We start from the raw sequence: 16,555 nt of genomic DNA on the forward strand, positions 1-16,555 counted from the left end.
AGGAATGGGGCGCGTACATCTTATCACAAGGAATGGAGCGCATCCATCTTATCACAAGGAATGTGGCGCGTACATGTCAGCACAAGGAATGAGACAAGTACATCTCGTAACAAGGAATGTGGCGCGTACATCTTATCACAAGAAATGTGGCGCGTACATCTTATCACAAGGAATGTGGCGCTTACATCTTATCACAAGGAATGTGGCGCGTACATCTTATCACAAGGAATGGGGCGCGTACATCTTATCACAAGGTATGGGGCGAGTACATATTATCACAAGGAAAGGGGCGAGTGCATCTCATGACAAGGAATGGGGCTCGTACATGTTAGCACAAGGAATGGGACGAGTACATCTCATCAGATGGAATGGGACGCGTCCATGTTATAACAAGGAATCGGGCGAGTACATCTCATCACAAGGAATAGGACGCGTACATTTTATCAAAAGGAATGGGGCGCGTATATCTTAGCACAAGGAATAAGATGAGTACATCTCATCAAAAGGATTGGGGCGAGGACATCTCATCAAAGGGAAGGGTGGGAGAACATTTCATCACAAGGAATGAGACGAATACATCTCATCAAAAGGAAGTTGACGAGTACATCTCATCAAAGGGAATGGGACGAGTTCATCCGATCAAAAGGAATGGCGCGAGAACATCTTATCAAAAGGAGTTGGACGAGTGCATCTCATCACAAGGAATGGGACGAGTTCATCTAATCAAAAGGAATAGGCCATCTTGGCCCCTATCAACACTATCGCTGGTAAGACTATGAGTATTAACAGTGTCCCCATCATGGCCCCCATCAACATTATCGCTGGTAATGCTTTAAGTATAAACAGTGTCCCCATCATTAGCCACATCAACACTATCGCTGGTAATGCTATACGTATCAACAGTTTGCCCATCATGCCCCCCATCAACACCATCGCAGGTAGTACTATAAGTATCAACAGTGTCCCCATCATGGCCCCCATCAACACCATCGCTGGTAAGGCTTCGACTAAACTTTCACGGCAATTGTCTGGTCTGGTTCATTATCTTACAATTCTCATCCCATAAATACCTATCGGTGAGGGCCAAATCCATTGATTGAAGCATGTTACGTACTACTCCCAATACCTTCATCTCATGCAGAGGGTCACACCCACTAGACCCTCCGATTTATGTTGCGAAACGCGTTCTTCCGGCGGAGTAGGATCGAAACCAACTTATTGGTTGTAATGCAACCCACTATCCTACACGCCCGTGGGTAGTGTTTAAGCTACCAGGTAGGTTGCAAACCAGGACCATCCTGCTTAGAAGCACTTCCCACTTTTCTTTAACTCGCTAACAATATTACCAATTGCCCCCGCAGAGCATCTGCATTTAAATGATCGTGCCACGCAATATGTTTTTTTTTCGAAATAATGGGTGGAGCACCTTTGACAATAACAATAATAATGCAGCAAAGTTTGGCACACTATTTATACAGAGATGATAAAATCATGCATGCAAAGGAATTGGCCCCCGAGCTTTGCCAGCAACGACATGTTCATTGCGTAATCAAAAACCTTAGGGCAACCTGGTGGTTCATTATATACGAAGTGATGGAATACAGCGTTATAGCAATGAAATTTGAAGAAAAACGTGCATGCAGATCACCAAATATGGTTATTTTTTCAATGATATCTTTTTTATGTTGGGTGAACATATGCTCGAAGGACATTTATAATATTGTTACAATAGTTTTAGCCCGGAATTATAGATATTCTGTTTTTTTCCAAGCTAAAAATTCCGGTTAAAACTAAATTATACCAAAAATATACATACGTTTCTTCGGTAGAAATAGAGTCAATGGTCTAATACATAGATTTCAATAGCATGAAATTCACCTTTTATTTGTACCGGCATGTTATGTGAAATCCTTGCTTTATATATTGTATAAGTTTTTGTAACATATAACACTCATATGAGTATATAAAACGGGGATAAAAATACTATACATCAAGAGTTCGTTCCTTCGAATGACATTTTCAAAACAAACATTTAAGCTCAATGTTAATTTTTCAAAACTCGGCATTTTTGCTGTCGCCAAGGGGGATCACTGCGTAGGAGGTTTACAAAAATAAAGGATATTGTAATAGTACCGTGTAACCTTCATCGTTTTGGGCGGAAGTTGGTATCAATCGGAACGAGGTGTTCCGATTGATACCAACTTCCGCCCAAAACTTTAATTTTGTAAACCTCCTGTATCCATCTCGGAGATGGCCGAGTTGTTACTATGATTGAGTTGGTATTTAAAATCAAAATGATAAGCAGGGCTTATATAATTTAAGGTTTCATTATCAATTAAAGTGTACAGAGATGGCCGAGTTGTTACTATGATTGAGTTGGTATTTAAAATCAAAATGATAAGCAGGGCTATTATAATTTAAGGTTTCATTATCAATTAAAGTGTACAGTTTTATAAAACATACTAAACTTCATATTTTATCATGCAACGTGGAAACTATTGAAAGCATTATTCTGCAATTTATGAACTAGTCCCTATGTTGGAATATTTCTAAAGTAATATCAAATATAGTCGGCGCCCTTCTGGGCGCCGACTAATCAAGAATAACACAATGTAATGGAACACAGAGTAATCAAGATCAACACAGTGTAATGGAATACAGAGTAATCAAGATCAACACAGTGTAATGGAACACAGCGTAATCAAGAATAAAAAACATGTTATGTAACACAGAGTCATCAAGAATAACACAGCGTAATGGAACAGAAAGTAATCAAGTGTAACGCAATGTAACAGAGCACAAAGCAATCAAGTGTAACACAGTGTACAAGAACACAGAGTAATCAAGTGTAACACACTGTAACAGAACACAGAGTAATCAAGTGTAACACAATGTAACAGAGCACAAAGCAATCAAGTGTAACACAGTGTACAAGAACACAGAGTAATCAAGTGTAACACACTGTAACAGAACACAGAGTAATCAAGTGTAACACAATGTACAAGAACACAGAGTAATCAAGTGTAACACACTGTAACAGAACAGAGTAATGAAGTGTAACACTGTAACAAAACACAGAGAAATCAAGTGTAACACACTGTAACAGAACACAGAGTTATCAAGAGTAACACAATGTAACATAACACAGAGTAATCAAGTATAACACAATGTAACAGAACACAGAGTTATCAAGTATAACACAATGTAACAGAACACAGAGTAATCAAGAGTAACACAATGTAACAGAACACAGAGTAATGAAGTGTAACACCATGTAACAAAACACAGAGTAATCAAATGTAACACAATGTAACAGAACACTGAATAATCAAGAGTTATCAAGAACCAAACGGGCATCTGATAGTGCTTTGTGTTAAGGTTTGTCATACGGTGTTGAGCGTTCCCCAAAGTAATTTCAAACGAACATGAATAATAGAAGCGATTATAACTGGCTATTATCCGCACTACTTAATTTAAAAGTACTCTTTGTACATATTGATCAGAGAAGTTTGAGAGGAGTCCCCGTAATGTAAAGAAATAACCAGACTGCTTAGTTTTAAATGTATTTTATAAAAATATATGTACATGACACGAGTAGATATTTACAAGTACATATAAATTGCATTGTAAAAAAAAAAAAACACTCCAAAAAACTACAACGCCTCGGTCCATATACACCTTCGGGGGCTAACTGGCCGGTCCTTATAATGCCATATAACCCTCAGTGGTGTGTAATGTTTCTAAAAGTTGAGTTTGATGGTTCTGTTCATCAGGCGAAAACATATCATTGTAAATGAAAGTCAATCCAACTAAGAAACATTTGAAACTAAAACTCAACATTTCACATTTACGTTTTAAATGCACCCAACCAATGCACAGTTTAAAAGCGTACACTGTAACACCTTGTTCAGGTAGCATAGACATTGGATGGAGAGTTAGGAGAGGTCTTGGAGGGCTACTTAACAGTGTCTTTACTTTAGTACCAAAACTCGCTCTTATCGCAGTGTGGATAGCAATATCCTTTTTAGATGCGCAGGTAATGATATTAGGTAAGAATGTATAAAACTTGGATACGTGAAAGACCTACACTTATTTAAGACCATTCAGGTTGTTTTATATTGTTTAGCGAAATGATCCACCATTAAGCATTTATGTGTTAATAAATAATTCTATAAACACTCGCAGACTCTCACACCGCTAAAATGGATTTCGAATTGTTCAATAGCATATCCACCCGTGGTCATATAACAAACCGTAACGTTCTGTAAGAATATGACGATATTGATAATTATACAACATTAACAACTCGTTTTAATTGAACTAAGTAATGCATCTTAGATCACGGATTCGAAAATGCCGTAAAGGACTATGCTATATGTTGAACAAGTTGTGATATGTTGATTTTAAATTCAGACACACAGCCAACGTTCACATTCTGAGCGCATTGTCTGTGAACGCGGAATTATCCAGCCCACTGTCGTCTGCTTTCTTCTCGTAAGGAAATACATCACCATTTAGTTCAGACGATGCTATTTCCACAGACGTTGTTTCGGTACTGTGTGTCTGTGACGTCATCTGTCTGTCAATCTCGTGCAGATCTGATTTGGACAGATGCTCGACAATACCAGCTCCAAAGGAGTCTCCAAGAACGTTGATGGCCGTCCGGAACCGGTCCCTGAAATAGTTGGATAATACAAAAATAGTCAACTACAATAGCGTTTGGGGAATACAAATTAGTTCAGGGGCCCAGATAGTACAATGGATAGCGACAGGGCATCACGAGGCCCAGTTAGCACAATGGTTAGCGCCAAGGCATCACGGGGCCAAGTTAGCACAATGGTAAGCGCCAAGGCATCACGGGGCCAAGTTAGCACAATGGTTAGCGCCAAGGCATCACGAGACCCAATTAGCACAATGGTTAGCGCCAAGGCATCACGGGGCACAGTAAGCACAATGGTTAGCGCCAATGCATCACGGGGCTCAGTTAGCACAATGGTTAGCGCCAAGGCATCACGGGGCCCAGTTAGCACAATGGTTAGCGCCAAGGCATCACGGGGCCCAGTTAGCACAATGGTTAGCGCCAAGGCATCACGGGTTCGATTTCGTCGACTCGACCGTATGTGAGCGTTGGTTTGGGTCATCAAATAGTTTTCCTTCGTAATAAATAACAAACAAGTCTGAAGTACGAGAATTGCATGATTGTATTCTGCTGATACGTTCTGTTTTGTGGTTGTATCCATATCATTTTAACTTTAATTATCCGCACAAATTATCGCTTTTAAATGTATAATTGTGAACAGTTTACGACTCTAATATAATGAATCATTGACTTCAGTACCTTACTTATTGTAAATGCAAAGTTTAGGTAAAACTCACTAAAGCATTAGGTTGTGCATTTATGAGCCTGTTCACAACAATAAATCACATGAACATTTCGATTTATGTCCTATCACAACTGTTTTTACTGACGCTTTATTTTTGATGACTTACAAGAACCAGTCGATTGCCAGAATAAGGGAAACGTCTTCCGTAGGCAGTCCGACTGCTGTGAGAACGATCGTCATGGTAACGAGTCCCGCTGACGGGATGCCTGCAGCGCCAATTGCAGCTGCTGTCGCCGTCAGGCTGCAAATTGAGCAACGGAATGATATATTATACCTGATATATCTCATGAAACAAGAGCTGTGGTTTCAATGATTATTGACACTTAATTAACAATTTATATTAATATCATATTGCTCATTAAAAACATATTGTTGATTTAGTTGTGTATGTTAACACATTAATGGATCCATTATTCACAAGCATTTTCGTCTATGTTATACACACAATGGGAACTAACCTTGCATATACAATTATACAACTCACCTGACAGTGATTACCTCCCCTATACTAAGGCTGATGCCGTTAACCTGGGCGATAAAGATGGCGGCCACTGCCTCATAGAGCGCCGTGCCGTCCATGTTGATGGTGGCGCCAATGGGAGCCACGAACTTGGCGACCCGGATGTCGATGTGGTTGTTTATCTCTAGACATTCCATCGTCACCGGAAGGGTTGCAGAGCTGTGGGGTGGGATTGTATACAAACTATTTAATTATTGCGGTGCAGGTGAACATTGGGATTTTCTTACATGAGGGGTATGGGCGGCAAGTACGGTCTCATGGCTTCAGTAACAAGGCAGATGTTTCTATATTCAAACCAGAGACCTACAAACTGTTTGCAAATAAACTTAACGTAAATAAACGTCAATCCGAAAAGACAGTCAGTAACTACTGTCAAACAGTCAGTTTCAACTCTTCAATGAGTTTCTTTTGTCAAAGAGCCATTTCTGCGCCGCAATTTAAAGTTACAATTCAATTAGTTGATTGAAATAAAGACAATGCAAACTGTACATGTAAAGATGCTTTGCGGGATATGAGCCCGCCTCTTCCGTAGTTACTTGAACCACGTAAAATTTATGCGAAGTCGACCGAGATGCTATAGATGTAACACTTGTTTTGAAATTCGTTTGGATGATAAGGGTGGAATTAAGCCACGACTATTCTATGCTTCAAAACGTTGATACGTTATGTCATTAGAAACAATTGATTGCCCGAAATTTAACAGGTACATGTATCAATATACAGTTCTTACGTTTAACATTAACGTGACGGTAAATCCACAGTTTGATTTTATATCTTAACGTCACTTCCAGTCCAGTTACTCGTACCTTGACGCTGTGCCCCAAGCTGTTAGTAGAGCTTTGATCATGCCAAACATGAAGACGAGCGGGTTTTTCCTCGTGGCGACAAAGTACACGAGAGGGAGCACCACAAGCCCGTGCGCGGCGAGGCCCGCGAGGACAGTGAGCATGTAGTAGGCCAGCTGCACGAACACCGTGGATGGGTTCTCCATCTCGATCAGTTTTGTGGACACCAGGAAGATGATACCAATCGGTGAGTACCTAGGAAGGAAGATATTGACAAAACATTCGTCGAAACAAGTATGCACGGGTAGATATATCAAGCAAACTATTTTATGCCACAAAATGGCTTTTGAATATGCCAAATAAGATGTGCATGAGTGTATAATACAAATATGGCATATGTTTTATATACATAAGTCCCTTAAAGTACTTTGACTGTAGACAGTGTCTCTAGCTTAGCCTGGAAGCAAGTCGATATAAGTCAGGCATAGCCTAGGGTTTAGCAAAACTAGAACACGTTATCATAATTAGTTTATTTTGATAATGACAATGGAAAACAAAAACAAAATATTGGAAAAGGCACAAATGAACCTACCAGATGACAAGCATGGTGAGCTTCATGGTAGCCACATGCAGGGTCTCAAAGAAGTCTAGGAGCGGTTTACCAGCAGTGCCCATGGAGGAGAGGACGGCCCCGAGGAAGATGGAAAAGACCACGATTCCTAGGATGTTCATCCCGTCGTCCTTCGTAACTTTGGGAGATAACACGGTCTTTTCAACTGAAAAAACAACACAAGGAAGAGGTTATCAAAGGATCCTTGCATTGTCAGTTGTTACATGTTTTGGAGAGAGTTTGTCACAAATGTAGGTCTACAACCAAATCTTACTCTGTACGTTGGGACCACTGTGTGTACTGAATTTATACTGTGTTTGTTATCAAAAATAGTTTTTTCAGCATTAACTGTATGCGATATATATATATATATATATATATATATATATATATATATATATATATATATATATATATATATATATATATATATATATATATATATATTATGAAGTCTACAAAGTATGCCAAAAATAACCGATTATGTTAAAATACTGAACGATGTATTGCATACTTTATATTCTATATAACTGATTAATGTTAACAAATTACTGTGTTTGTTTTACATTGGGCTGGTTGTACATACCTTTGTTAACGTTAACAACGCTGTTAACGTCATCGTTGTTAACTTTTAGAGGTGACCTATTTTGTCATGTGCTGATACTCGTATTTCGATATATAGCTATATCAATTATGTCAATATATGTGATGAGTACTGAAGATTGCATTTGTGTCAATGAACTGTTTAGAGTAATAACGATTTGAAAATTAACAACGATCCAGTTAACAACGTTGTGAACTTTAACAATGGTCCGAACAATCGGTCCAATGTGTCCACTTCCTAATTAAGGATGCCGCTAGATAGCAGATAGTTCAATCTGTAAAGTGTCAGAGGAAATGCAAAATACTCTAGCATGAAATTTTGTTATCACTAAAGGACTCAATCTTAGTTACGATGCTGTTTAAAACAGCCTAAGATGGCATTTCTATGTTCACCTATTTACATCACCAAAATATTTATTTTTTCTTAAGTGGTTTGCTTATATTTTTATTTTTATTTTAGAACAGCCATAATATGCGTTCATTGACAAAACAAACTATTGCTATACTTTTGGTTACGATTGCTACTCCCACATTTTAAAGACATTTGGCTCAATTGGTACTGACACACTGTTATACTTTCGGTAACATACCGAAATATTTCTGTAGGTGTTTTAGATAAAGATGTTGGTCAAACCCAATTACAGATATAATGGATGTATACATTTGCTTAACTCCTATGTGTTTGAGTCAGTGAATGTTTGTTGTACTCTGGGGCAACACTGATACACCAGGCAGATGAGAACACGGTAGATACTCAAAGCCGCAGAAGATACAGTCGAATCCCGATGGCTCGAACTTCGAGGGACCGGCTTAAATACATCGAGCCCCGGAAAATTCGAGACAAGCGGGAGTGATTACATTCAGTTTCAGGAAATCGGTCCTTAACATCCAGTTCGAGCAAACAAATAATTCGAACCTAGCGAGTTCGAGCCAACGGGGTTCGACTGTAGTTCTGATGTTATGTTTCATTTTCAAGGGGGGGGGGTGCATAAACATCAGTACAAAAACATACACTTATGAACAAAGGCATTGCTCACAGTATGTTTATAGTGCAAATGTTATTTCAACTAAAAGTTTAACAAGTACTCGTAATTACTATCACAATTTTAATACATTACTTCGCAATGTATGTATAATATCGTTCGTTTATTGCAATAGTGTTGTGTTGTAATTAAAGTGTCCTATAACAGTTGTATGTATTAAATGCGGCGAAAATATTTTAGGTTATTAAAATAAGAAGTTATGAACCCCGCGGTGAATATTAACGAATATAACTACAAATCGCTATTGCCTCGTCCCGAAACCTTTGACAATTAACACTCGTATTTTCTTAAGTACTCAATGCAATAAATGTTCTATTGATAAGTAAGGAGTACTTCGAATGGCAAATGTTTGATCTGCCTATTTGTCAAATATTTGAATTCTGAAAAGCTTTATGCTTAAAGATTGTATTAGACCCAGTGATCATGTAGAAGAAATGTAATTATAAATGCAAATTTTAATGGTCCTTCGCTTCTAAAAAGAAACTTAAATTTACATATGTTGATAAAAAGAAATTTTGCGAAAGTGCATGTTGTGGTGCCGATATGAATGTAAAGTATCATTCATTTAGTTCACCGAGTTTTAAATTGTTTACACAATCATAAGACAGCTAATCGATCAAGAATACTGGCAAATGTAAATGTTTGGTAAAAAACTAGGTCACTGGGCCACTTTAGTAAGATAACTCGGTAACTAGGTCAAATTTAAAGAAAAAACAGCAAAAAACCCCATGCACACAACATATCCAATCTCGCAGCCAATCTTTCTGAAACTTTGTGTTTATGGCTAATAAAGCCGGAACTAATTTGTTTCATATACTAAAATTTTCGTAAAAAGCTAAACAATAAAGACAGACATATCACGTTTATTTTAAGGATCCCTTATATTTGGCTTAACAACAGCAGTACCAGCCCGCCAATGTCCAATTCAAGCCATCAAACGAGGTTTTGAATGTTGGAAGGCAAACTTGAATACCATGGCACAACTAAGGTCAAATATTAATTCTTATTTAAAATGTTTAAACACAGGACGACCGTCAATACCAAACTTCGTTCGACTAGTTTGTATATGAAACCAATGATACGGATTTGAAGGACCACTTGTATATCCATGTAAATGGCTATGTTACTAAATGACTTCTTTAATCATCATGCGTGTGAAATGACCTTTTAAAATTGTTTTAAGCAAAACAGCGCTACCAAATGCAGGGGTGTAGGTAGGCCTTAAGAACTTGTATGGCCGATGGTTCTATGTAAGTTTAGGGACTTTTATGTGTGTCTCATTATACACACTTAATTATATTTGCAATTGATTACAATAAAATCAAGAAATACACCCTGCACGTAGTTTAAATAAATACCAAACTTGCTTTGGTTAAAAATAAAACAAATTTTAGAGTTGTCCACAGTGTTATGGAGCTATTTTTACTGCATATTAGGTTTATTTGAAGTTGTCATTTTTCAAAAAGATGTTAGCCCAGGCTTTATAGGCCTACATGTAGATACGCCACTGGAATGTAAAGTGCAACGGTAGCGAGTTTTAGAGAGGGATGCAATTCGACTTTGGCAGTGATGTATGAATACAATGTGTATTCATTGTACAATTCATTTGAGGGGAATGAGTCCCTACCCTGGGTCCAGTTGCCCGTGGCGTTGGTGCTGACAGTGGTGTTCTCGTTTGTGGTGTTGTACTCAACCCATACCGTCTCGTTGTACTTAAATTCTCCGTGCTCTGTCGTCATCTGTAACACGTGACAATAGTTTACGTCACTGTCTGAACTTTTAACAGATACTTATTTTCCTTAAGTTAATCTACTGCTGAGGTCTTGTGCGATTTTAAACTTGTATTCTAAATCACGAGAAGGTATAAATGTATTCGAATTTAGTACAGATATATTTGAATGTTATACTCCCGAAATGCATCGCCAACCTACCCTCTTGAAGGCTGCTTCTAATAGATTGTCGGGAAAACAGTTCCTGAAAATGAAACAAAACCATTTTTACTTTTTCTCGTGAGTTTACCTTCCCCCATTTATAAATGTTGTACCAAAACGCCAAACAATTTAAAGCGTTTTTCTATCCAAGCAACGAAAAAACCAGGAAGTCATTCCAACGGTGTTCAGGCAGTCCATATAAAGATTATCTTCAGCGAAAACAATCCGGTCATAACGGTCATATCCTTGTTATTATAGTTCATGACGTTGCCGAAATTGAAATTATTATTTTACCTATGTCGTCCTATAGTTATGGCAAAGAAGAACCTTCCCTAAAAGATATGAACTGTTTGCATGTTCTTTGGGGTTTTATATCCTATATTAATTAATTGTTGAAAGATAAAGGTCAGACAAGCAAAAGTAAGTAAACTGCGATATGAGCAAAACGTTGCCTTGTAACAAGTCCATGTTTATGTAGGTACAATAGGTTACAGTGCCCAAGTCATGTTAAAACATGATGTTTCCACTTGATTTACAATTAGCAAAAGTGCGTCACCAAGCTGCAATGTTTATAAATTGGAACGCCCGAACATCAACGCATTTTACAAAATGTAAACATGGTTATCAGCAAAAACATGTTTGGTTTAGTTTAAGTTATCCATCTCCTTCAATGGCACTTAATTCATAAAAGCACAGGTCGTGTTCAGTGGCGTAATGGCGATAGAACCATGCCCTGGAGTCCTGATAAACCTAATGAGCCACAGACGACGAACGTATGAAAATATGTAGATCAGTATCAAGATTGCTGCAGAGTAATTGTACGTTCCACATCAAAGTGTTAAATTATGGTCCTTCAAATGCTTTCATTGCAATCATTAATTCGTTTCCAACAGGTGCTTCCACTTTTTTATTACTACTCGCCTTTTCCAAAAACTATGAAATAATAATTTACCCGTATGTACGTGTAACAATTGTAAACACTCAATAGTTTGTTTACGAGTTTTACCCCTAAGAATGTCAGAATTATGTTATTTGTAAAAAGGGCTAGTTTCTGTGAAAAGATTATATAACCTATTAGTACATATTTATACACTTAAGAAATAAAATATTTTAAACTTAATGCAACTATAGTTACCTAATTAGGTCAAAGAGCGCCTCTAGAGGTTCCTGTTCTTTACTCTGGCCGGCGCGTGTGATCTCGTTCCCGTGGGAACCCGGCCGAATGGCGAGAACCAGAATGATCCCCATGACAACGGCGGCGAACGTGGTCGTCATGTAGTACACCACCGCCCGCACACCGATCCGACCTGGAAATTGGAAGGAATCTCATGTTGATGTGAATGGGTGGGAATTTATGCCTATAAACTGGACTCAGAATGATGGTGTTAAGTTTGGATTAAGCCATACTACAGTCAATAGTTAGGCGCGGACAGTCCTGTATACTCTCTAAAACAACATTATCTTAATATTTTGTTTGATTGGATTACCACCACAAAAGGACGTTTTATCTTATCATCGGACCAGGGTGCATGTTTGTTTCAAGCCTTATCCTGTATATTTAGGAATCGGTTTGGAAGCAACACGTTTTTTTCTTTTGAATATAATCACAAGTTTGCAAAACATGGAATAAAAAAAAATCATTTAGCACGGAATTAAATTTAGAAGTATAGAAGTAGCTTACTACCGTCAAGGTCGATAGTGATAGTATCAACGAATTTTCGCTCTCAAGACCTCAGGTCATGTTGGTCATATATATTGGCACCCTACAATGGTATTATAAATCATATTATACTGCAAATGGCGTTTCATTTCCTTTTAAGTGCTGATAACATTTCTGTATTGATATATTACACGTGTTTGGTCAAACATTTCAATACTCTGTAATACTGTGCATGGCTATGATATTCCTTTCAAAAAGCTGCACTGACTCGGGAATGACCCATCAACAATAAAATCAAAAACACTCTCTATTACATGTCGAACATTAAAACCATTCGGACACTGGTCATCCCGCTGGCCTACCACGATCGAGTATCACTTTTAAAGATACTTCTTGTTTGGATTATGCAGTTTTAAATAGCATGAGATCATGAATGTCATTATGAAATAACTTAAGCTTTTGAAAACTCAACTAATCAAAGTGTATTATAGTTAACTAATCAGCTGCCTTGACTTCAATTACCACCAACCGCCTCGATGCTATTGAAAGGCCACATGTATCTGTCAACTATTCATTGTCATCTGAATCAGGCCGAAAAAAGGACAAAGAGCAAATACATCAGTTGTACGATTAAACGTCCTTAGGCAGTTTCAACTTGACGAACCTTTTGTATGTTTTGTTTACGTTTTAAGAATGAATCATTTTTGGAGAAATGTATGTTTTGAACCGGAAAATAAACCTTTAAAGGTGGATTGCATTATTATTTAGAGTTTAGTGTCTAGGCTTTTTCGTACGCTATCGGGATTACCGGTAGAATTCACATTGAATCATCTGACAGAACAACAACCAAATTTCCAATTGGTAATTAAATGTTTTCATATATTGAGTTATTTAGAATCTCGCTCATTCGAACTTGGCAGTATAGAGGCATTTCGCGATGAACACTAAGAAAGATGACATTTATTGTATAGCTGACCAAAAATAAACACTATTTACTACAAAAACTAGAAAATACCAAACACATATCAAGAGAACGATGACCAAAACAGTTACTTCAGCACAATATAACATTTTCGATGGATGCCTACTCACTGAGTGGTGGAAGTTTGAATGTTTCACCTTAAGCTGTTAATCAACTTACCTGAAGCCTTGGCGTTCAGGGAGGCGAGCGAGGAGATGATGCTGGACACGATAAGCGGAAGTATCAGCATTTTGAGCATATTCATCAGCAGATCCCCCGGGAAGCGCAGATAAAAGATCTTACGCTTCTGCCAGTACTCCCAGCCCTCCAGCCGCCGGACCAACAGACCCACCAACACGCCCACCACAAGGGAGATCACCATAAAGATTATGATTAAATTCTCCTTTACTATTTCTCTTGTGCGCCCGCGTGTGCATCCGGGCCCGGCTGACGAGTTCGAGTCGCGCCTCTTGGAGCGAGGCGCCCCGGTGGGTAAACTGTCTTGTTTGTCGCTCCATCCATGCCCGGTAATGCCATTTTGGGACTCTTTTGAGGTGTCTAACTCCATCTTAGACTATGATGATTATGGTTATGATTGCTCTCGGTCGTCAACAATAATTAATCACGCACAGAAAACTTCCTTGAAGAGTGCCTCCTTATCTCTGTTAGATTTGTTGGTTTTGATCTTCAGAAGGTGTCAGCTCCCATGTACAGTATATAACATATTATCAAGGACTCAGTATCGCTGAAAAACAAATAGACGTGGAGAACGATTCTATTTTCTATTTACTAACAACTTAATCCAGGTTGATGCCCTTTTATCTAATCCAAATACTTGATGTTTCAAGCATTTAAACAGTATACAAGACAATTGATAAACAAACGCAAAAAAGTTTTATATATACTTGGTAATTTCGCAACAGCCAGTAGGGATGGTGCTTTCATAGAAGTTGGGGGAAACCCCAGTAATTTGTAAGAGGAGAAAAGAAACTATTAATCATGATCATAATGTATGGGCTATTTATCTTGTTTTACTCGAATACGTTATGTCCGCTCGTGTCAATGTATTAAGGCTTATAATGTGTATACAAACGCAGGTAACGTTACGTTAAATTTCATCAGTTCAATGGTTGTTGTATTATAAATTTCACTATTTCCCCACAGTTATTACAATGCGTCACTTCTTTTTCATTTAGTCTAACATAGATTTAAAACGAACTCATTCATCCTTTTTATGAATTAGCAATGAATGTACGACACGCATATATTAATCACTGTATTAATACCTGTACTTGTTTACATAAGGGACATAAGCATCTTATATGGCATTCGGAACTCCTTGGCCGTTTTCCACAGACAACAATCTCGGATGTATTTGGACGGCTTACAATGTCAGAAATCCTTACATTTAACTACGCTGCAAGTAAATCGCGTAGAAATTTCAAATTAGCAGCTAAACTTTATGACCATACTCTTGGGAATATGAATTGTTCATGCACAAATACTCATCACTAGCAATTAATTTAAACTGAGATATACAAAATGAACGAAAAAACACTACACTCAATTAATACCATTAGTTAAAACTTTATAAACATCTTTTATTGATGTACCGGCCTACGTCCGAGATTTCGATGGAAAATGTCGGAGGTGTTCCGTATCCTAGTACTCAAAGACAATATGAAGGTTTACGTTTACCTCATTAGTATACAGTAGATGAGAAAGTTTTTCGCATTATGGCCTTACTACTTCCCATAGATGTTGAGAGGTTCAAAGAAACACTACCCTACGTATTGCTAATAATATTGAATTCCTATGTCTGCCATTTTAGAGGGTGACTTTATGTGGCTTTTAAACGGCGCATTATGTCTGTTTTTACTTGATGAATGCATTTTGTTTTAAATCTTGATGCATTTTTATGCTAAATTCACTAAACAAATCCAAACAAGTGTTAAAAAAATATCAGCCTTTATAAAGTGTTTTAATAGCTACGTGGCACAGATAACAACACTATGCCAAAATATCGCAGTAAGATCTGTACACAAATCATTTGCCTTTTTTGTTTCGGTCATGAAATTCAAATGAGATAAACATTTTATTAATTCTTAATTTAAAGTGTGCCCTTTAATGTGAAGGAATTGTCTCGCAAACCTTTAAGGCGTATTGAATTTGACTCTGACAATTTTTTAAATATATGTACATTTAAAATGAATATATATTTGTATTTGAATTTTGTTGAACAATATTCAGTGAATGTTTACGTTCAACTGAATGTAGAAGCCAAAGTACTGTGGTCAATGTGATACATTATAAGCCCACTTTTACCACTAAAAGCGTTACATGTGTCATTTGTTATTTGAATTCATGAGCATGCTCATAATTAATTTGTGAGAAATTGGCCACAGGCCAAGTACAACTTTGCCTATACATATAATGAACCACAATCAAAATTAAACTGTCATGATGTGATCTGCAATGTACCTGTGGAAGTTTATCCAAAACATGTCACTGCTCTATCACTGATATCCCATTTGAAAGTGAACACCCGTTGAATAAAATAGATAACATTATTGAATCACCTTAAATGAATGCCTATCCTTTTGCCTCATTTAAAAGATATGATATGTTAAAAATGCTCACCGAAACCTACTCTCTTACACGTATATTTCTTATTAAGGTTCGGGTATATAAATGACTGTGAGCTATATTTGCATTGGAATCGTTTGAAATCATATAAGTTCATTAACTGAGTAAATTAAATACGTACATGTAAGGAAATCCTTCTTTCACCAGGCACCGACTACTGTGGTCCACTGCATTATAGTGAGGAAGTCCAGTTCTCATACAGTAAAACGAACACAAGAAATGAGAAAATGTAGCTTGCACGGGAATATCTAAATATTTGGATACGAATAAATAGCCTTACAACTGAGGTGTGAGAGCCCTTACATTGTCATCAAATACAAGTTAAACAGAGCTGGTCGAGCGAATGTCCAGCGCATTAGGATACGGTTAATGATTATCTCCGATTCAGCACAAAGACTGAATGGTTAAACAA

The 16,555-nt window shown here is 37.6% G+C and overlaps 1 protein-coding gene across 3 annotated transcripts; it reads right to left on the bottom strand.

The window, feature by feature from the left end:
- Positions 1-1,868: 1,868 nt before the first annotated feature.
- LOC128213439 (excitatory amino acid transporter 3-like) lies at positions 1,869-16,364 on the bottom strand. Of its 3 annotated transcripts, none has more exons than XM_052919127.1 (10): positions 16,265-16,364; positions 13,678-14,242; positions 12,012-12,183; positions 10,877-10,919; positions 10,573-10,684; positions 7,282-7,465; positions 6,711-6,944; positions 5,869-6,063; positions 5,491-5,625; positions 1,869-4,675 (listed from the first exon to the last, which is right to left on the bottom strand). In XM_052919127.1, exons 2-10 carry the CDS (start codon positions 14,063-14,065, stop codon positions 4,429-4,431), a joined length of 1,710 nt encoding a protein of 569 aa, XP_052775087.1. In that variant the 5' UTR covers positions 14,066-14,242; positions 16,265-16,364; the 3' UTR covers positions 1,869-4,428. The 3 variants fall into 3 exon arrangements, with proteins under 3 accessions (XP_052775087.1, XP_052775086.1, XP_052775088.1); XM_052919126.1 differs by lacking the exon at positions 16,265-16,364 and adding an exon at positions 14,605-14,732; XM_052919128.1 differs by lacking the exon at positions 16,265-16,364 and adding an exon at positions 14,403-14,569.
- Between the last annotated feature and the right edge of the window lie 191 nt (positions 16,365-16,555).

This window comes from Mya arenaria, chromosome 13 (genome assembly GCF_026914265.1).
Source record: "Mya arenaria isolate MELC-2E11 chromosome 13, ASM2691426v1".
Lineage (NCBI taxonomy): Eukaryota > Metazoa > Mollusca > Bivalvia > Myida > Myidae > Mya > Mya arenaria.